The 23,115-nt window shown below is 35.4% G+C and overlaps 1 protein-coding gene across 7 annotated transcripts in view; it reads left to right on the top strand.

Moving 5' to 3' along the window:
- Window positions 1-23,115, top strand: part of ABCC8 (ATP binding cassette subfamily C member 8) — a 78,742-nt gene that overhangs the window by 12,120 nt on the left and 43,507 nt on the right. For 6 of the 7 annotated variants that reach the window (XR_015797093.1, XR_015797094.1, XM_088146017.1 and 3 more), the window contains 9 exons: window positions 917-1,083; window positions 3,000-3,242; window positions 3,570-3,755; window positions 8,124-8,288; window positions 10,680-10,835; window positions 11,150-11,284; window positions 12,422-12,584; window positions 19,865-19,905; window positions 20,977-21,122. Coding sequence is in view for 5 of the 7 variants with exons in the window: in XM_088146017.1 (XP_088002143.1) it covers window positions 917-1,083; window positions 3,000-3,242; window positions 3,570-3,755; window positions 8,124-8,288; window positions 10,680-10,835; window positions 11,150-11,284; window positions 12,422-12,584; window positions 19,865-19,905; window positions 20,977-21,122 (1,402 nt within the window). In the remaining 2 variants the exon portion in view is untranslated. The remainder of the gene's footprint in view (window positions 1-916; window positions 1,084-2,999; window positions 3,243-3,569; window positions 3,756-8,123; window positions 8,289-10,679; window positions 10,836-11,149; window positions 11,285-12,421; window positions 12,585-19,864; window positions 19,906-20,976; window positions 21,123-23,115) is intronic. The other variant, XM_088146018.1, reaches the window with a different exon arrangement.

Genomic DNA, 23,115 nt, shown 5'->3' with positions numbered 1-23,115 from the left:
CAGATTTATCTTTGCCACACATTAAAAAAAAAAAAAAATGGTACCAAGCTCTACCATCCATGGAGATGAAGCCTGGCTCTAAATGAAGTGTAGCATTTTCAAGGATAGTTCTAATAAACTTAGACTGAATGGCTGTCAGATTTCTAAAACTACAGACTTATTTTTGCATAACCTTATATCACACATAAATTCACTTGGTGTTCAAGGGATTGAAAAGCTATATTTTTTTAAAAAAAGATTAAACTGGCAGAAAACTGGTGTGAAGGTGTAGTGTTATCATCTGTTGTATTGCTCAATTTATTGGTGAAAAAGCCATTTTTTATTTTTAAAAAATGTTTTATATGTATTCTCAATATGAACATCTATGATGTCCTTTTTTAGCAGTCTGGCATCTGAGTAATTACCTGGCACTCAATCTTACGTTTTCTTTACTTTAATCAGATTTTTTTAAAATCATATTTTCTTCTTACATTTCAAATGTTACCAAAAGCATGTGAAAACATTTTTAAATAAAGGATAATATGTTGAAATTGTTGACTTAAACATATACCTGTGTAATCTCTTTTTATATTAATTAAAAAAAAATTCTGAGGATTGTGTTCTACCTGTATATTTGAGGTCCACAAAGGTTGTTTTCTGCCCCCTATGAATTGACTAGCATTTCTTCAACTCTCCCTCACACACAAACCAACACATTGAATGTTTCATTGAAATTGAGAATCAAAGATTATAAACAATAAGAAAGAAGCCCCTCTATTATTTTGGGTTAACAATGCAGGTTTTCTAGTAACCATTGCAATCTACTTTATTATACTTATATCAATCTTCAGAGTGTAGGTCCTTTTTAAAATAATATAATTGAGTTTGTCTTCAGTAATTATCAGCATCTCAAGTACTATTCCTTTGTTTTCAACAGCCTTGCTATTCTACTGGACTTTAGCTTTTATAACCAAAACCATCAAGTTTGTCAAGTTTTGTGATAATAATATTGGACCACTCCAGCTTCGATTCTGCCTCACAGCACTCTTAGTTGTACTTTATGGAATGCTGCTAATTGTAGAAATTAATGTAATCCGAGTGAGGGTAAGTTGTATTTCCTGACCTATTCTTTAGAAATCTGATTGTCAAATAAATTTATGAGAATTTAAAAGTTAAAAGCTTAAATCTATGTTACCTAAAAGCGCAACAAATCTTACATATGGTAAATTCCTATACATACAACGATGCTCAAAGGGATTCTATGAGAGTTCAGTTAAAATTATTATGTATTGGTTTTTAATTAATCTAAAATTAAAATTATAATTTACTTTTAAATTAGTAAAGTTTTTTTTTTTTTTGGCATGAACAGATTCAAGTTTAAAATTTCAATTCTAAAGGATCTTCTGCTGTCTTTGTTGCTTCTGCCCAGCCAGTATGATCAGGCAGTCAGCATGTTTCAGGTCTTATCCACCAGACAGTATCATCTGAAGCATGTCTTCTCTGCTTAGTACCTGCCCTCTGGAACAGCATCCCCTGAGATATATATAGCTCCCACCTTGGTCATATTCAAAAGAGCTCTGACAATTTGGCTCTTTCCCCAGGCCTTGGGTTACAGTGGGTGATGGGTTCTCATGTTTGATTATCTTTTAGGGAAATAAACAGAAATAAATCTTCAGTGATATGTAAACCAACATTCTCCCAGAAAATAATCCGTACAGAAGAGCTAATTGTATGTGCATGATAGCTTAGGGAAGAAGAACAGGAGAGAAAACTAGAGAGCTAGGTTCTTTCCACTTTGATCTGCTGGCCAGAACTTTAGCCAGTTGAAATCATTTTGAGGCAAGGCTTATAAAACTATGGCTGGTGTGGGTCTTCCGGGCTGTGTGGCCGTGTTCTTGAAGTTTTGTTTCCTAACGTTTCGCCAGCACCTGTGGCCGGCATCTTCAGAGTGCAGGAGCACAGACAGGAGCAGTTCTCTCTGTGCCCAGAGTCTGTGCTCCTGCACTCTGAAGATGCCGGTCACAGGTGCTGGCGAAACGTTAGGAAACAAAACTTCAAGAACACGGCCACACAGCCCGGAAGACCCACACCAGCCATCGTATGCCGGCCGTGAAAGCCTTCGACAATACACTTATAAAACTAGTTTGTTCCATAAGATGGTTCCAAACAGTCTGGCACTCATTCATCAAAAATAAATCTGGAATCAGATTAAATAAATTATTCGCATTAGTGAGAATTAATGCTGTTCACCATTAGTTACTTCCAGAAAAATTCCATAGTTTGGAAGTTCTATGAATACTTTTCTGAGACGTTCATATATATATTTTTTCTTAAGTGGGAGGGATGGGGCATCACATAATATCCACCTAGTTACATTTAGGTCCTATCTTTTTCATGCATTCTGATGAAAATGAGGTTTGGTCTGGTAAGTTATTAAGTTGCAAGCTATGTAAGTCTAGCCCTAAATCAGTTTAATTAACTCTTATTATTTACTCAGAATAGGAGGCAAAATGCTTAAACCTCTATCTTTTTCCAAGCAGTAATGACACTATGATAGAAATTATAATTCAATACCCTGGAATTGTTGGAATTTAAAAATGCTTATCAGTCCAAATTGAGCTTAACTTTTGACTCCTAGGATGAATGGCATCTAATAGAGACACAGCACTAGTCAGACAAATATTTACTATTTTCCAAGTCATCAACCTATTGGATGATATTACATGTGGATGAATTCTAGTTATTATGTTTTTTTAAAAACCTTTTCCATTGTAAAAGTAGCTTAGCCAAAGCATTTTTAAAATTTCATATTATATCATTTTGGTTTTAGAGGATCTGCATTTTGCTGTTTGAGTAACTTTTCCACTCAAATACTGGAAAATAAAGAACCCCTTGAGAAATGCAAACTCTAAAATTCATGATTGCCTGGTCATCCTGAGCAGAGGAATAATGACAGAATAATGGTAATTTTATCTGCCTTCACATTAATTTGCTGATCTTTTTGCCTTTATGAAATTTAGAGATACGTTTTCTTCAAAAAACCCAAAGAAGTTAAACCTCCTGAGGATCTTCAGGATCTTGGAGTCAGATTCCTGCAGCCTTTTGTGAATCTCCTGTCCAAAGGAACATACTGGTGGATGAATACTTTCATTAAAACTGCCCACAAGAAACCAATAGATTTGAAGGCTATAGGCAAACTGCCTATTGCAATGAGAGCTTTAACCAATTACATGCGCCTTAATGAGGCTTTTCAAGCACAAAAGGTATGACTACAAAACAAATGGATTTCATACAGTATAGGAATGCTTTTCTAACATAAAATAATACAAAGTGAAGTAATTATGAGTTAATTGTTAGAGAGAGATCTATAATTGAATGGTAACAAATTGGAACGGTCATTTTAACTCATTTCCCCTTCTCCCATGGCCTACTTGAACTTGTAAGAAAACAAAACAATTATAATCTCTTCTAGTAAAGGTCAAGACTTATAAAACAATCTGTATGTTTTATTTATTTTAGAATGTGACATTTTTAAAATGTCCTCCCCCCTGAATTGACAGTTTTTAATAATATTTATTATTATTGGACAGAATAAAGACACTCCATACCCACAAGGATCCAAGAGTATTTGGTGTGCCCTCTGCTATGGTTTTGGAAGACCTTTGGTGCTAAGCAGCACTTTCCGTATTCTGGCAGATTTGCTTGGATTTGCTGGTCCACTTTGTATCTCTGGGATTGTTCATGTTAGGAAAGGAAACAACACTTTCCATCCCCAGGTACTATCTTTGAATCATTTTTAAAACATTTGTCAGGTTTTTCTTTGTTATAGACCTGTTCAACTCACTTTTTCTAAACTTCAGCTACAGAATGCGTGGTCCCTGGCTTAATTATATGAGGACATGTGGATGTTTCAAATCCACTCTTGCTCTCTCGACCACCCCTGTGGTAACTGATTCCTCTTCCCTTTTGTGTGCGTGAGTGAATGAGCATGAGTGAATGAGTCACTCAGTTTTGGCTTTGACTCTGCTCCAACTGGCAGTAAGCCACAAGAGATGACCATAAGGCTGTCAAAAATAAAATACAGCATTTAAACCAACAGTTACATTTTCCCATTCCCAGGATTATCATTTTCCTATAACAAAGAAGCTTTAGAATGGGAAACATGCAGATCTCCCAGACAATTGTAATGGCTTTTTTTTCCTTTTTTTTTTGTACACAGCAACTAAGAAAAAACAGATTTTGTTGTGACAAAGCATTTCCATGACAGTCTTGAGGGCCATCTTATTGGAAAGGTCAATAAAGGAACAAGGTGTTGCAAGAAAATTATATCCAAGGAAAATTAGACTATACTTTGTTGTCATACTCTCAGCTTCCCCCTCAAGTTATACTGTCAGCTCCCCACCCAAAAAAAGTTTTTATAAATACAAGTTCAAAAAAAGCTTTAAGATTAAGAGATGAGCAATTTTTTTGTCTCAGCTAATGAATTTTCTTTAAGACTCCCTAAACGACTAGTCAGTTTGATTGAAAATATGCAGTATGGTAAATGGATTGGCATTTGTATAATAGAATGGAAATAGATAATTTTCATAATTGTAGCTTTTAAAACAGTATACTGATATTCTCATGTTTTCTTCAACAAGTCAGTATTTGGGAAGAGGAATCAATAACAGTGCTTTGGACCATAGATTAAAATTATTCAAAAGAATAAAAGAAATAATGTAATTTATTATAGAGAAAGATTCTGCTCTATCTCAAATAACATATTTAGAAGGTAAGCACCCTAGTGATTTATAGAATGATCCAGTGGTTCCTGTGGTAACACAAAGCTTTTCTGCTTTAATGCTTTATCATTTATATAAGCATTATTAATAAAGTGTGGCTAACCTCACCATTTAATACAGGTAGCCTCTCTAAGAGAGCACAGAGAATGACATTACGAATAATCTCACCAAAATATCATAACTTTGAAAGTGTGAATTTATTTTCATAACCATCTCTTTCATTCTCATTTCTCTACCCTCTTCCCAACCTACCTCTGTCTCCCTCTCTCTTTCTCTCCATATCACTGTTACTTTAATGTTTTATTTGTCACTCTTCTCTTTAAGCAATAATAACATTATGAAACATTTATTAACTAGTTTTAAGACTTTTTGCCACAGAAATATAAATGCCTAATATAAGAATCTCCCTCTCACACATGCATGCGCGCGCGCGCGCACACACACACACACACACACACACACACACTAGTTTAATAAGACAGAACAATATTTTTGAAAAAAGAAACCCATGGTTAATTTTACTAATTTCTTGTGAATGTACTGCCTTTGAGAAAAGTCTCCCATAGCATTTAGGCATATTTACATACAGTAGGTACTGTACGTTTGCCCATTCTTTTTTCATTACAAATGCGATCTGCCTACAGCTTCTTGTTATGAAAAGCACAATGAATGCAAATAGGGAGTCCACAGGATATAGTAAAAAAGAAGTCCAGATGGTGGCCACAAGTGAGTGATCGAAGCTTTGCCTGTTTTTTACATGCGTCACACATACACATGCAACCTACACATAAAAAACATCTGGACCTTCAATCACATCATCCTGGCCATCATCTTGACTTTTCTGACCACAGCCTGTAGGCATTCTTGAATGCATACCATATCTCATGATATCTCATAGGATTTGACCATATTACTGATAAATCATAGTTCTCAAAGTAACTTAGCATAGCCTGCAACTTTAGTTTTGTGCCATTACACTACTTTGACTTTGCTAAATTAAAATTTTTGTTTTGAAGCAATTAGATCTTGTTGAAGTTAAAGACTTCAAAAAATGATGCTGTAATGCAATAGCCTTGTGGGAAATAATCAAATAAAAGGATGCACTTGCTTTAAAAATCAAGACTATAAAATGTTGGGGGGAGGGGTTGTTTATCAGCACTCAGCTTGACACCAAGTGATTAAAACAAGAAATTGATTTCAATATCAATATTCACTGTAATATGTGTAGCAAAATCCACTTGATGAAAAGAGGAAGGCATGCAGCAGTTTCCGGGTCTTTTAAAAATGCATTAACGTTAATTACTTATGATGGGAGGAAGAGATGTTTTGAGCAAGGTAAAGAAAACTTTGAACTTTGATAACTTGAACAATAAGCAGTGTTCAAGACAAAGAAAGTAGAAAGGAAGTACTTGTCTGGAAACCAACACTCATATTTTGGGAATGCAGTCACGCCCACAAGATTTTTAAGTTTAAAAAAAAACAGAGGGAAAAGAGGCATGATAAACGCAATCATTTTCTTATGTTAAGAGCAAATCATTTCTCAAGATATCACTCTAATTAATTGAAATATTAAAATCTATTGTTGGTTTAGGTATATGAAGAAACTAACTTTCCCCCCACACTCAAATATGTTACTATTTGTCCAACTTGAATTCTATGCCACAGGTCATAAAATAGCTAATAAATCTTATATTTAATGGATTTTGGACAGATATGTTCATATTTAGTATTTACAGTATTGAACTAGGAGCATGGAGACCCAGGTTCAAGTCAATATTCTGCCATGGAAGCTCACTGTGTGGTGCTGAGCCAATGGGTATCCTTCAGTCTCCTGTTATCTCACAGGATCGTTGTTTTAGGGATCAAATAGAGGAAAGGTGGGATATTAATCAAACAAATATTATTTACATTATGTTGGTTAAACACAGTTGCATGATCCAGTCCCCTGAAGGCATACAATGTATATATGGCGGGAATTCCATAGCACTCAATAGAAATTCCCCACCCCCCAGCCCAGTCTCCTGATGTATATGCATTCAGCGTAAGATATTCAAAGTACCTAACTAGTTTATATCTAATCAGAAAGGAGAGCTGATATGGGTGAGATAGGCACAAATTTATTATGTTTCATTTAATGGCCCCGTTCAACACTTTACTGTATCTTAAGAACTTCCTTCCACTACATCTTTCTGCTTCTCACATACATTCCTGAAGAGTCAGTTAAATGAAATTATCCTGATGCTTCTGTCTTTCAGTCAAGGTTATTCTTGATATACAAGTGTAATACAAAGCTAACGCCAGACACATACAGTCTCTTTAACCTCTCACAAGGGCAGTCGCATATTGTTGAAAAGCAAACTTCAGATGCTAAGTTTTAGTCACTGCTATTCTCTCATTGCTTTTAACTTTGATTTTATTAGTACTGAGAACACACAAGTGATAATCTTATATGCAAAATGAAGCACTTTACGTTATTATAATTTCCAATTGCCAGCATAATTCTGAAAATAGCAAAATAGTGTTTTTAACTATATGCCCAATATTTCTAAAATTATCATACAGCATATAGTGCAAAGTAATACAGTCCATAAAAAAGATGACGCACAATGGTTTTCTGGCCTAAATTTCCAGAATTATCTCCATCATGCGCTAGTTACAAAATTTACTTAGGAAAACTTCCATAGATAAACAAAAGGGGGATTTTTAATGCCTCTGGCTATTTGCTGAATTCTGCATGTGAAGAGACACACTGTAGACGTTATTCTCTGCCCTAGATTCAAAACACATGCTTTAAAGCTTGAGAATATACATTTAAAAAACCACCTCATTTTGTCATTTTGTTCTGCTAATGATGGCTAACTTACCTGACATTCCCACACTAAAATTCTTTGGACGTAGATAATTATATATCAGATAAAATTTCAGCATAAACCTCTTCCTGATGTGCTTGTTTTTTATATATACAGAATGTCCTTGTTTGTTTTGCCTGGGGAAACTTTCAGTCCTATGAGAATTCAACAGGAAAATGAAGTGTTACACTTCGGAAAATAGAAATAAACCTTGCTTATTGTTTTGACAGAAATAAGGCTGACTTCAGTATGGGAAACACAGTGAAAGTAATTTTTAACAATAAACAGATTATTTTGTTACGGATCTAGCACTGTAATTCAAAATTAGATTATATATTTACCATCTTTCCCATTTGCAAGATCTTGTAAATAATTTCAGTAATTGTTCTATGGCTTGCTAAAATATACTCAGATATTTCTGCAGTTGCCATTGTGCTAAAGTTCTATTGAAGTTATAGGAATTCTGTGAAAACAAAAAAGATTTTTAATGGCTTTTTATTCTCTTTTTCTACAGACTAAAATAATAGGTGTTTTCTTCATTTCTTCTCAAGAATTCTTGGCCAATGCTTATGTTTTGGCAGTCCTCCTTTTTTTTGCACTTCTACTGCAAAGAACCTTTCTCCAGGCATCATACTATGTGGCCATTGAAACAGGAATTAACCTGAGAGGAGCAATACAGGTATTTCAAATATCCTACAGATTTATAGCTGTGAAATATTTTTATTTTATAGCTGGTTTTATGGAAAAAGCATTTATTAATAAACAATAATCCCACACAGGTGGTATGGATTTGTACAGATGGTATCAGGGAAGCTAAAACTCAGACTGAGCTAGTATTAGTGAGGGATCGGAAGAATAAGTCAAGGGGCTTCTTTGAATATATTCAAAATAAAAAGAACAGAATCAAAGGTATTCAGTGAAGATGGCAATATATCAAAGAAAGGCTGACATATAGATCATGGCTTGGGTTTCTGTATTAAGAAAGGAAGGAAAGCAAGAAAAAAGGAAGCAAAATGAACCTCTAATACCAGAAATAGTAATAATTAATTACCAACAATAACAATTAAATTGAGAGCCAATGTAGTGTAGTGGCTAAGGCACCAGGCTAGAAACCAGGAGACTGTGAGTTCTAGTCCTACTTTAAGCACAAAGCCAGCTAGGTGGCCTTGGGCCAGTCACTTTCTCTCAGCCCTAGGAAGAAGGCAGTGGCAATCCACTTCTGAATCTTGCCAAGAAAACTGCAGGGACTTGTTCAGGCAGTCACCAGGAGTCAAAACTGACTTGAAGGCATCCCCCCCCAAATGTTAAATTATTCTATCACATTATCTTGTTACATTCATATTACTTTAAATGTGATCCTGGAAAGTACATTCCTAATTCTGGTTGGGTAGCAGTGGCTTTTTGTGAAAGAAAAAGGACACCATCTTTTTTTAATGCATGTTGAATGTAATCTTTCAATTCCAAAAAAGAATGGAATCAAAGTATTACATTTAATTATACCATATCGGCTTTGACTGATTTTTTTTTCTAATTGAACCTTATTCTTTTAAAGATCAAATTGTGTTAAATAAATGATATATGACAGCTTTCTCTAACATGGCCTCTACTATATGTTGGAATACAGTGGAGCTGGAAGGGGATCCAACTGGATAAGAATGAGAAATATAGGTTGATTTGTTCATTATTATCCCCTTATATCAAATGAAGGCTGTGTGAGACCTTCACTGTTGTTCTAAATCTTAGTTTAGCTACTGAAAACCTGGGTGAAATTTCCTCAAAAATATCAATCTGTTTAAAATATCTGAGAGATCTTAACATAGGAATTCTGCTTAAATAAAAATTAGTCTAAAAATTATATTTATTTATTCCTCCTCATAAACGCATAGGATTTTTCAGCCATCTATTTATGGCAATACTAAATTCCTATTTAATTTGAAATAGTTACTAACAAAAATATCTTCCTGGGAATACATATTCCAAGGTATTTAAAGAGATTTGGACAATAGACAGATCTCATTATTTACACATTTCTATAGGTGTCTATGATCTAATTGGAAGTATATTACATTTATTCAAATGTAACTGAATAACCTGTTACATTTTTACCACATTGTTGTAAAAAATTCACAAATTTAGATATGAATCTTGAAAATTATCAATAATTCCCAGAATATCATCCATATTCTGTATCAATTTATATTCATGCCAGCCACTGTGACATGCAAAATTTCTTTGATTGCCTAATAGCACAGGACCAAATACCAAATTGAATATAAGAGGAGAAAAAGGATATCCTTACTGAGTTCTATGATGCATTCTAATAGACAAAGAAATAATATCATTTGTAATAACTCTGGCTGAGGAATTAAAGTACCACCATACATATATATGTTCATATACATACATACACACACACACATGCACACACACATAATTTATATGTGCACCTGGGTGTGGGTGTGGAGAATTTTTTTTCTAAAACATGTTCCAAAAATTTAATGTGTACCATATTGAAGATCTTTTCAACATCTAAAGAATGTTGGCCACTACAGCCAACTCAAGTTTCTCAGACTGAAATTTCTGAAATACCTACTAATAATCAGTGGGCTGCCTCCCATATATAAAACCAGATTAGTGCAGAGGGAACTATGGAGGAAGTATATTCTATAATCTCCATGCTAATGTTACTGTCAAACTGTTAGCATCTACATTTTATATCCTAGCATTAGGATATAAAACATAACTTGTAATCAGTAACTTTCATAATCTGTTGGAACTTTACTCACATTCAATACTACTATTATGTAAGTCACATAGCATGAAATAAGCATTTCTTTTGAATAAGCTTAATTATATAAAAATGCTGCAATGTATCTATTTGTATTAGATATCCTGATGCAAGTATGTAATCTCAGCATTGTCAACATTCTTATGATCACATCACTGTGATCATGCCAATGTTCTGGTATCATCATGATTGGTTACAGATGTTATCAACATATAACAAGATGTTATCGATGTGGAAATCTGTTTTTCCTCTTTCAAATAAAACTGAACATTTTCATTATAGACAAAAATCTATAATAAGATCATGAGACTATCAACCTCCAACATGTCCATGGGGGAAATGACCTCAGGTCAGATCTGTAACCTGGTTGCTATAGACACAAACCAGCTAATGTGGTTCTTCTTCCTGTGTCCTAATCTCTGGGCTATGCCTGTACAGGTAAGAAAATGAATGGATTATTATTTAACTTTAGCCCATGGGAGCAGAGATCAATGTAAAATGTTTGCCTACTACCCTTCCATGGGATCATGAGGTGTAAATTAGTTGAATCTTCATAGCTTTTCTCCCTGATTTTGCAATTATTCTGAGGTGGAGTATGCTTTGTTTTTCTGGAGGGGAGTCTATGTCTCCCTCCAAAAATAACAGCTGATGGCATGTCTAGAACCTCCCATCCTCCTAAATGCACTTACTGTCCAGTTTTGGAATTGCATTGATTGCACAATTCAATGTCCCTTCTCTTTCCATCATTTCAGATCATTGTTGGAGTTCTTCTGCTCTACTATTTGCTTGGAATCAGTGCCTTAATTGGAGCAGCAGTAATCATAGTGCTGGCCCCTGTCCAATACTTTGTAGCCACAAAACTTTCACAAGCTCAAAGAAGCACACTGGTAAGTTCTGCCAAGATTATTATGCCCATTCAATTTCACAATTTCAGACTATAAATTTGTAATTTCAGATCTATGAAAGTGTTTTTGCTGTAGTTTGTTTATATCATATACAGTCCAAATATCCACTCAAAAGTCAGTTCTGTTGAGTGAGACAAATTTACAGATAAGGATAGAGGATTGTATCTTTACTATTGTTTAATCTACTTAGATTTTCAAAATATCTACCCACCAAATTGAAAAAAGAGAGAAAGGATATAGTTTTGCTTTTTCACTTTCTGAAACAAAAATCTGGTACTGTTAACGAAATAAATATCTGTTTTCCACACAAAACTGAACCAATGGAAAGCTGTGCAGATATGCCAGGTAATCAACTTAGTGAGCATTGACATTGGATATATAACGCCCAGATTTAACAATGAAGCTTCCAACTCTATTTGGAGCTTCTCTTAAAGAGTATTTGGAAACTACATTTGGTCCAAAATGCAGCAGCACACATCCTTTTGGGCTCCCAGTATTGGGAGCACATTGCACCAGTTTTTCCGACTCTGCATTGATTACTGATTGGTTTCCAGATGCAATTTAAGGTTTTGGTGCTAACATATAAAGCCCTTTATACCTTGGCGTCACAGTCCCTTCAGAATTGCCTACTCCTGTCAACATCAGCGTGGCTAGTTAGATCCACCAGGGAGAGAATCCTGCACCTTCAGGAGGTGCGGGTGATGTTGCTGCTCCATAGCAGCGCTGATCAGATTGGTTCCCTCTTTATTGGTCTTTTGGAAGTTCTTAAAGACTGAATTGTTTTGGAGGGCTTTCCCTAGATGTGAACATTGCCATCTTTATTTTATTTATTTTATTTTTAGTTTATGTTGTATGGTTTTATATTCTTATTGTTTTTGTTGATGTTTTTACCCCTACTGTGGATATTTTAATCTGAATTATTCTATGTAACCACTGAGAGTTTCTTTTGATTGTGGTGGCATAGAAATATATTAAATAAATATATGTAGAGTGGAAGAAGTATTTAAATCAAAATTGAAGCATAGGTCTTTTTGCAACCAATTTGCACTACCATGGATTGTTATGTAATACTATATCTTATGATCTCTCTATAATCCAAAATTTTTATGCCACATCCAGGAGTATTCCAATGAGAGGTTGAAGAAAACAAATGAAATGCTTCGAGGCATAAAACTTCTTAAGCTCTATGCCTGGGAACACATTTTTCATAGTAGTGTGGAAGAAACTCGGCAAAAGGAAATGACTAGTCTTAAGGCTTTTGCTCTTTATACCTCCATATCAAGTAAGTAGTCCACTTCCTTTTTTTCCACAATGATCAGTTTGAGTTTTTATATAACTGTAAATATTAATTTTCAGTTAGTTTACTGCATATTTGAGGAATCAGTTCCATTAATAATACACCAACAAAACTGCCACGGCATTAAGAAATTATATAGTCTTTAGAAATTATATTTCAAAGGCAAGACTAATTGTATATTTTTTATAAAAATGTAAATGACAACTGCCGATAGAATGAATTTGCCCTGCCAGTTCATCATCAAATCATTTGTTCCCTTCCACCTAGAATTCTTCATGAACCCTCAAAAATCCAATCCAAAGGATTGGGAGGACTTTCTTGAAGCAAAATGAGGAGAGAGAGCAAATCCTATCACATAAACACTATTTCTTCAATTATCTGAAAAAAGAAAGATTTCACAGCCTTTTGATTTCTACTTTATCTTTTCAGTGTTAGAAATATATTTGTGCTATACCTTAACATTGAGATAAAAGTATCCCTTTTTCTACACTTAAAAGGGTTAACAAAAATGTGCAAATGTTCTCAGTGGTCTTAGAGATTTAAAGAAAGCCTTTTTCAAGCAGCCAGATCAGTATTAGTTAATGTGCTTGCATGAAACAAAATCAAAGCAATGAGATATATCTCCAAAAAATAGCTGGCTTCACAAATCATGCTAAACTATGGTTTGCTGTTGTCAAATTGACTGGGTTAGCACATAATGTTATATGAAAATCATGGTTTACAAACTTCAATTTACACAACATTCCAAGCCCAAATGTACCAAGCCCAATTATTGTTTAACATCTTCTTACTTATGGTCAAAACAGAACAATCATACATACAATCATAGATACATGGACCTTCCTTTGCATGACAGGCTAATAACTATTGTAAGATATGGATATAGTGACTATAATTACAATTAAAAGCCTTGTGTCATGAAATCACTGATTTCACTGTTTTTTTATTATTATTATTGTGAATACATTTCTTCTAGCTTTTAGGCCAATAGCATGTAATTTATTCAATTTTACTTTCCTGAATTGGGACTGTCATTGGAGGAAGCTATTTTATATCAATAGTGGAAAATATGTATAGCTCAGGATTGAACTGTTGTGTTCTTGATGTTCTCTTATATTTCATTACTAGGCTAGGTAACATCTTAGTGCATGGGAGAGCAGAGTTTGCTGGTTGTTTGTATACAATAACTTGCCCTGCCTGTCTTGGTTGGGTTGTGGTTTCTTCCTTGATGGTTCCTTGATTAGGGTGTTATTTATTCCTTGACTGTTTATCTGATGCTGTTTTCTGTATCTGGATATTGGTTGCTAGGGTGGACATGCTCTGGACTGTTTGTTTCCTTCCTTAACTTTTGGTTGTATATTTTGGTTGTATCAGTTTTATATCATCACAGAATTTGATAGACTCATGATTCCCCCCATCTTTAAACATTATAAACAGACAAGAATTGTGTTTTATTATAAAACATTTACAGCACTTTGACATTTTTATTCCACTTAAGTTAATGAAACAAAGCCTGAAACAATTTCAGATTTTTAACAAATAATGTGAAAACTAAGAGCCAAATACTTAATAATACATAAAGAAGTAATTGACTTGCAGTTCCAGATGATCCTCTGAGGACCAGTTTAAATGCCAGTAGCTGAAAATTCCTTCCCTGATACAGTAAATAATGCTTTATATATGTTAGACCTAAAAGATGTAGGTATACAGAGAAGAGCTTCCTCCATGAAATTTGCTTGCCTGTATTTCAGACCTAATGACTGTTACTGTTTAATAATTGTTTGGTATGAATAATAAATTGAATAATATAAAGACAATCAGAGTTACGTAGTTCTTACCTATGAAAGAAATGTTGCAGTCTAGTATTCTAATCTTAATCTTTTTAAAAAATGCATTGAAAACAATGTTATTTACTATAAAATAAATGTGTATGTCAGGAATGAGGAACTGCATTATAGCTGAGAGGATACTTTAAGAAGAAAAAAAAAGCCTCTGAGGGTTATAGGAAAGATGATAATGTAGTGATGTCACTAGAATGGGAAAGGCTGAAATTTTCAGAATGTTTCCTTCATTTTTAGGATAGACAGGAGAAGTTAGGAAATAGGTACGGTAAGGCTAGCAGGGCTTAAGAGAGGGCAAACAGATGCAAAGGAGGTAAAACACAGGCTAGTCCAAAGACTGAAGGTTGATGACACACAGTGGTGTGCTGAAGCTGGCTTGTACAGGCTTGCAAAAGCTGATTGTTACATTTTCTGGAATAATATATTGTTATACAATATCAGACTAATACTGATTTTGTATGCATATTTCCACTTTGCTGAATAGCACCTGCTCCTAGATATAGAATTGGTCTCTAAACTATGTGTGTATATTAGGAATAAAATAAAACAGTAGTTTTACAACAACACCATGTAACTATGCAATTAATACCAGTACAGCATTTCAAGTCTCCCACAGGAAGGATATCAAGAAAGATAATTACTGTGATATCTGTAAATAAATGTAATGGATTGAAATGATTAAAACTGAGTGTACTGTAAGTGAAACATTTGATAGCATATAGGAGTTCTTCACTGATTATCTCCAAAAGGACAATTAGTGTGTAACCCAAATCTGTTTTTAAGCAGCTGAGAACATTAAGCAGGGGCAAGGAGAAAGGCCCTGGGAATGTTTTCAAATTTGGCTGTACTTCGGGCATTAACTTCACCCTTTAGCACTAGGAAGCAGCTTATGTTTTCTTTAATTCCTATGAGATCTTATTTATCATACTAAATGTCCATCATGAAAGAGGTCTCTTGAGATGGTGCTACACTGGCCTATGATAATAAGCAGCCAAATGCACAAAGCATATGGTGTATTGGCAATATTTAATATCATAAGTACTTTAACTCATTTTCTTTTCTTTAGGGAATAAACAATCTTGATTTTTAATGTTTTCTTTTAAAAATTAAGTTGCTTGAAGAACATTACTTCAGAACAGAATTCATCCGCTTGGTTCCCTCCAGATGTCTGTGAATTACCATGAACAAATTTTCTTATTTGGAGTAGGCTTTGATAAGACATCACTGGGAAATGGGGGAGGGATATCTATTTATCTATCATCTATTTGTCTGTCTGTCTTCTCTTCTTTCCTTACCTATGATTGACAGATGTGGGATGCAAAAATCTGTACAACCTCTAGGTGACAACAAAATGATACACAACGCTAACTCTTTCTGGTGCCATGTAATAATTGTCCTGATTTTTGCAGCCCTGATCTGTACATCTACTTAGTTAGGCAAGTCATGACTCCTTTTCTCTAACCTGTACTAATTCATTCAGTTTATCTGTCACCAGATCCACCCTAGGAACTGGTTTTTGGCTAATGGGAGAAATTTGGAGGTAAGGGATTAGCAGTGTTCAGCAAATTCACAACCTGAACAGAGAGTACTGGCTTGAGCTAAGAGAATCAGGTATGTGTGAAGGAGATTTGGAAGTCTCTTTGATTCTGCATCTTTTTCTTTAAAGGAAAAGAATAGCTAGGATCTGTTCCCGCTTCTGTCTCCATGTTTCTTTCATCAGTTTTAGATATATAGGCTGCTTTCACATAAATTTTAAAATTATGGATTTTTTGAATAAGCCTCAATAAGTTGAGTTCACACATAACACTAAGCCAGGGGTCTCAAACTCAAATCATCACAGGGACAGCATGAGCACTAGTTTGCTAGTCCAACAGCTGCAATACTAAAGTCTTTTCATGCATTGCTATAAAAGTCTAGTGAATCAATAATGAAGAAAAAGAAGAGGTCAAGTATGCTATTAAACATAAGTGTATTATATAAAGAATCTTTACTGAGATACAGAGCTACTTTTTTGCCATTGCATTGTGGCCATTTAGCTATGGTGGTGGCAGTGATTATTGGGGTTGCTATTGACTCTGGAGCTGGGTATGTGGTAGATGGCTCTTGTGTGGACAGAGACCTGAAGCAGCAAAGCTGTTGGCTCTGTAGAAAAGACTTCAGGACTCTGTTATAATGAGGAAGCACTGAAAGTCCCCCCATTCCTACCAGAACCAGGCCCAAACTATCTGTCACAGATCCCACTACCATCACTCTATGTAGAGCCTTCTCTCTGACTGAGGCACCCTGGGAGTGTGAGGGAGCAAGGCCATAATGATCAGGGAAGGGCCTGCCCCATCCACCACCCCATCAGCACAGTTCCTCCTTGATGCGGCTTTAGGTGAAACACTATGGCTCACCCAGGTCATGAACTGACTACCCCTGGTGACTTGAGGTGGGGCTAGATGTACAACCACCCCTCCCTCACCCGCCCAGCCTGGGTGTGCCACTGCACTTCTCACTGTCTAAACCCATAGCAAGGAAAAGCTGTGGTGGTGGCAGGGAGATATAGCCACTGGTCTGCCCCTTCTGAAGCCATGAGTTTAAGAATCTACCATGCTTTCATGTCATCTTAGAGGAGGATTGCTACCCTACTTCTGGTCATTGCACTCCAGCTGTCTGTGAAGAAACCACAAAAGAGTAGGTGGAGGACTGTATGCAGTCCGTAAGTTGAGAGCTGGAGATCACTGCACTAAGTCATAAGTCATACAAGAACACAATGTCTAGATTCAATTCCACTAAGAAACCAAACAAACATTATGGCTTAACATGATGTGGGAACCCAGCCACAAACTAAATTTGAAAATAGACTATGATAATGAATTGTTTTAAAAGTTAGAATTGTAAGTCCAGATTATGTTATACTAGAATCTTTTAATATATTAATGGGGAGGAAGAATTGTCCTTGGCACATAGGATGTGGGACAATTAACCTTCCAGCTCTGAGCATAATGGGAAGCTTCTATATTTGTATTTGTCTTAGAAAAAAGTTCCCACTGATGCAAGTTAATATTTTCTCACTAAGGCTAGTGGGGCACTGGAAGATTTTGCCTGCGGTTTCATTGAAATTATCCTTATTTAATTTTCTAATGACATTTCTTCAAGATACTTTTCCCTTCTTTTTTTTTTTTGAATCCCAGTAGAATTAAATCTATATTTTGATGCAACAAAATGAGACCATTTTATCATAATCATTTAGCAAGATACAATGTTATTTATTTTATTCAATTTATACCCTATCTTTCTGTTTCAACAAATTTGTAATATGCTCAAACCATCTGTGATGGAAGGCATGAGCGGGGAGGATTCTGGAATGGAGCTTCAAGGTTATAGGGAGAGGGAAGTGACATTCCAAGCATCTCTTCAGCCCCCAGCTGGACTGTGTGAAAGTAAGGAGGAAGAGACTGGCCCCTCCCTAAGGGCTTGATGGTTATAGTTGCTCTCATTGGGGAATTAGAGTTAGTCTGGCGAGATTCTGTCTATTAGGTGCTAGCTAATAAAGAAGCTGAGCTGATTTCCAGACTGTCTCGTGTGATTCTTGGGCTGAACCTGACGCCATTGCTTTATATATTTTATGGTAATTATGAATCCTTAGAAAGCAATATTCTGATTTGCAAAATTTATCAACAAATATATGCAAGCATAAAAGTATTTGTAAAAGTCTTAATAAGACTGGTTTACTGGCTTATTTACTTATCCTAACTACCCCAGTCTTATGATACCAGACAGTGTACAGAGTAAAAATAAAACAGAGATATAACAAAAAAATATAGATATACAGGGAAAGCCCTTTGCACCAGGCAGCTGGAACTGAAAGTTCATTGTAAAAGGAAGGTTTTTCACAATCATTCTAAATACAAGAAAGAAAGGTGCCTTCTGAGCCTCCAAGGGTAACACATTCCATAATACGGAGGAGCTGTCACAAAGAAGACCCATTGTTTCATCCAAGTGCCATGAACCTTGCAAGGAAAAGAGTCTCTTGATAGGCTTCTCAAGATATCTGACCTGGATAGATGGAGTTAACTATGGCCAGACAGTGCCTGATATAACCTGCTGCTGAGCTGTAGGGGGCCTTATAAGTAATAATTAGTACTTTGAATTGGGCCTAGTAGCTAATGGGAAGCCAGACTATAAATTATAGATGGAATAATTTGTATTATATACTGTAAAATTGCAGGAAGTATCTTCAGCAAATTTTTAAAAAATACTTCTCACATTCCATCATAGTGCTTTATTTTTGTATTTGTACTGTATCCCATTGGGGGAGATGGGCGGCATACAATTTTAATAAATAAATTATGACTTTGCATATGTGAACCTAGCCAATTCAGTTTATTGAACAAACCATTTTAAGCAAACCATAGTTTAGCATTGTGTGAACCCTGTCAAAGAATCTTGTACTTCTTACAGGCTAATGGAAACCTTACAAAATTACAAAGCATAACAAAGTTCACCAAATTGGTGCCCATTACTACAGCATACATAATAAAGCTGCCTAAAATGAAATAGTTCTATATTGCCCACAGTGGAGGCATCATTCCAATGCTCAGGGGAGAAATCAACCCTGCTTATAGATGCCAAGAAATGAATCTCAGATTTTTGCCTTAAAACATGTACTTTACACTGATGTTTCTTTGCTTTCCCTCCAAAGTTATGTTTAATTAAACCCAGAAAGCTTATCTATAGCTTATTTTATTAGATTTTGAAATATTTCCTGTTTAGCTGCTGCAACAAGATTGCAGTGTGAACCAGGAAGTCAAAAGGAATACGAGTATCTACTTCTGACATAGTTATCACTTGTCCAAATTAGGAAGAAATTTTGGCTATATTTATAACAGTGATGATTACTGACAATAGAATGTATAATTTATATTTTAATGACCAGCTGTGAAAAAGACCCAAGGCAATAGGAAACACATTCCAGTCCCCAGCCATCTGTGGTTAATAGTATCTACATTCTCCCATGATTGCCTAGACTGTATATCTAATCTATCCAGAAGGTCCACACTCCCGGGAAACTGCCATTCATTAATTTATTGCTATCATTTATGGTACAGAGGCACTACCAGAACAATGTCAATGTACTGTAGCTATAGTACCTGACTAAAAAGCAAGCAATCTAAATAAAAGTCAAAGAAAAGAAAAAAGCATTATTGGAGTTGCAAATACATATTTTGTTTATTAAGTTAAGTTAAACATTATTTTTATTGGGTGGAATGTTTGTAATTATTGAGGTTTTACTTTTACTTATACTGCACCTTGTTAAAGGCACATAACTGTTATTACTATTGCTATTCTAAAAGTAAATGAAAATGAAATGGATGCAGAATGAAAGAGATTTAGATACGAAGTGTGTAAATATAATTCAAAAAAACATTTTTTCTATAGTTTTCATGAATGCAGCAATACCGATTGCAGCTGTTCTTATAGTAAGTATAAACATTTGTATTAAAATATGATTTTATTTTTAAAAATAGAGAAAATACATCTTTTTTTAGTAATGTAGGTGTTGATTATGCTTTTGCTGATTCTAAATTACTATAAGGAGATTTGGGTCCATGAAGTCTGTTCATGCTGTAGGAAGGAAGGAAGACCCAAGTTTCGGCAATTATTCTTCCCAATAGCCACCTGAAAAAGATTTGCAGAGAGCTAAGGAACCCCTGGAACAACATGAGAGATGATACTAAGGACTGCAGGGAAGTCAGTGTAAATCACTGGCCTTTCCCATTGCAGATGCACCTCAAGACTTCAAGATGATGCTGAACTGAAGCTCATCATCATCCATAACCAAAGTCCTGGTTTTGGGCTAGGATGGACTATGTTCTTGATGCATTAGCTGACAGAGTGATGTATGGTAAAAAAAGAGTAGCTACTATATTCTTTCAAAAGCTATAGAAAATCATCTCATACAGTAAGTCTGGTTTTGTTGTTGTTCTTGAATAGCTTGACTGCACTGCAGCTGATTCTTTCTGGAACATATAGGATAGGATTCAGCCCATTGCCACTGCCATCTTCCTTTGGGTAGCACTTTCTTTTGGATCCTTGCAAGAACTAGTCCAATAATAAGATGCAATCAATTGTTTTTACTAGACTGGGAAAACTCAGGCACTTTTCAAGTCACACCTCATGGACTTACTCCACATTCAGAGATGCTTTTTCGATTTATTTATTTACTTTATGTGTATGCCACCAATTCCCAAAGGCTCTGGACAACTAACATTAAGAAACACCACCAAGCTGCAACCACCCCAAAAGAATATATAAACCCACCCATAAAATAAATTAAGAAAGAAGAAAACTCTTACATAAATGTTCTGTTTATGGTTGTATATATTTATGATGTCTGGAAATCATTTGCAGTGCTTAGTTCTATAGCAGTAACAGCTCTGCTGATCTTTTGGATTTTTGAAGTTCAATAAAAATCTGACTGAAATTATGTCTTTGATATGTAAGTTGTCTGAAGTAATATGTTTTGTTTTTGTTTTTGCTTTTCTAATAAGACGTTTGTTGTCCATGCCCATCTCTTTGTAAATGCTGACTTTTCTCCTTCGGTGGCCTTTGCATCGCTCTCCCTCTTCCACATCCTTGTGACACCCCTGTTCCTACTCTCCAGTGTGGTTAGATCCACTGTTAAAGCTCTTGTAAGGTAAGGTTTCATGAGTGAACTCCCAAAAAGGTTAGAGACTTGGTTTTAAATATTCAGCTCCATTACTGGAGTTAAAATCTGGTTTAGATTTATTTATGGTATCACTCTTGTGGGTTTCCATCCTACCAAAGGTCCCTCATTGTCAGGGTCATCGCTGTGAATTTCCCTACATCATATTATCAGCTTCTCTACAGCCCTTATTGCCAGTATTCAGTGAATTATGTGGGAGATGTACATTAGGATGTACAGAACATTTGTTGATCCTTTGGGAAAAAAACAGCATTGATTTTGCTGAAATACTAAGAATATATATTTCAATCCTGCTGTTAGTACTAAAGCTGGTGTCCTGTTAGAATTTAATTTGAGCATAGCTGCTGATGGAACTTAAGATTAATCATGTGTTTGGGTGCTGTGGAGCTGTATCATCCATCCAGTGAATGTAATGGTGGACTAGAAAACTATATATGGACTGATGGAGTACAGAACTGTATACAAAACACAATAGGTTCTATTCAGTTCTGTTCCTCCAGTCCTAAAAAGAATACTACCAGCTAAGGATATGCAAAGTTTGCTGAGTAAGGAATAGAATAATTCAGAGAATTGTGGAATTTTCCATGTCATTCCACACTGTACTAAACCTCCTCCTGACCGTGTCATTTCAGGGGAGGTTTAGCAGTTTTTGGAAGTAATTACTGCATACTGAAAGGAATTCAAGGTTGCACTGGGGTAGCCTAACCCTGAAACAGGCTTGTTTCATCTGGAACACCTTAAATGGCTTCTAGTTTGGAATTGTTTCTTCTAATTCCCAAAACTGCCCTGAAACAGCATAGTACAGAGAGAAATACAGTGTGTTATTATTTATTGGAATATTCCTTTCCCAGATCAACAAATTTTGCACATCCCTATTTTTGATGGGTTTTTAATGAAATTGATGCAGCCTATTTAGGACAGAGGTGTGAGTGTATAATTAGGAATAGCCAATGGCAGTAAAACATTTACAGCTTACATAATAGGTGCTATCACAGATTTTAAAATGGGTTTTGTGTACTTGATAATATCTCATAGCAGCTTAATTGTATTTTCTTCTCTCAGTCTCTCTTTGTCTTTCACATGTACCTACATTCTATCATACAATTCCTCTCTTATTACTGTTTCATAACTCTTAATTATATTTGTGGATATATGCCACAAATCCACATTAATTCAATAAAGATTTCATAGCTCGAACTGTGGATTTGCATTGTTCCAGCAGATTGTGCTTTAAAGTACAGGTAGTCTTTACTTAACGAGTGTTAATTTAGTGACCATTCGAAGTCACGACGGCGCTAAAAGTAACTTACAACTGGTCCTCAAACTTATGACCATCACAGCACCCCAACAGTCACATGATCACAATCCGAGCGCTTGGCAACCAGCTTACACTTATGACAGTTGCAGCATCCCAGGGTAATGTGATCGCCATTTGCAACCTCCCCAGCCAGCTTCTGGCAAGCAAAATCAATAGGGAACCACATGATTCACTTAACCTTGTGATTTGCTTAATGACCGCCACAAAAAAGTCATAACATTGGGCGAGGTCATGTGATGCCTTGCTTAACGACCACCCTGCTTAACAATGAATTTTCCAGTCCCTATTGTAGTTGTTAAGCGAGGACTACCTGTAATGCATACTACTTTATAAAGTGTGTGTGTGTGTGTGTGTGTGTGTGTGTGTGTGTGCAGATGTGCTATGTTTTTGTACTTCATCTTGTGGCCCCATCAAGAAATTTCAAGAAATTGAAAATGACTTCAGAACCTCTTATTTTTCCTTTGTGCCCCTGTGGTGTTTTCTTCCACCCTGCTCTTTTGCTGTTATATGTAAATTTTATTTTATTTTTTTGGGCATCACCACATTTCTGGTTTACTGGTCTGATATCTTACACGTACATGTTATAAATATTCTAATAAATAATGAATAGATAACATGAAGCCATCAAGAATTTTATGCTTTAAA

The sequence above is a fragment of the Python bivittatus genome, unplaced genomic scaffold (genome assembly GCF_059951505.1).
Source record: "Python bivittatus isolate LINGU-HERP-01145 unplaced genomic scaffold, Pbiv_v1 ctg000480_np1212, whole genome shotgun sequence".
Lineage (NCBI taxonomy): Eukaryota > Metazoa > Chordata > Lepidosauria > Squamata > Pythonidae > Python > Python bivittatus.
The sequence above is the reverse complement of the archived record's forward strand: the minus strand, read 5'-3'. Positions and strand labels throughout refer to the sequence as shown.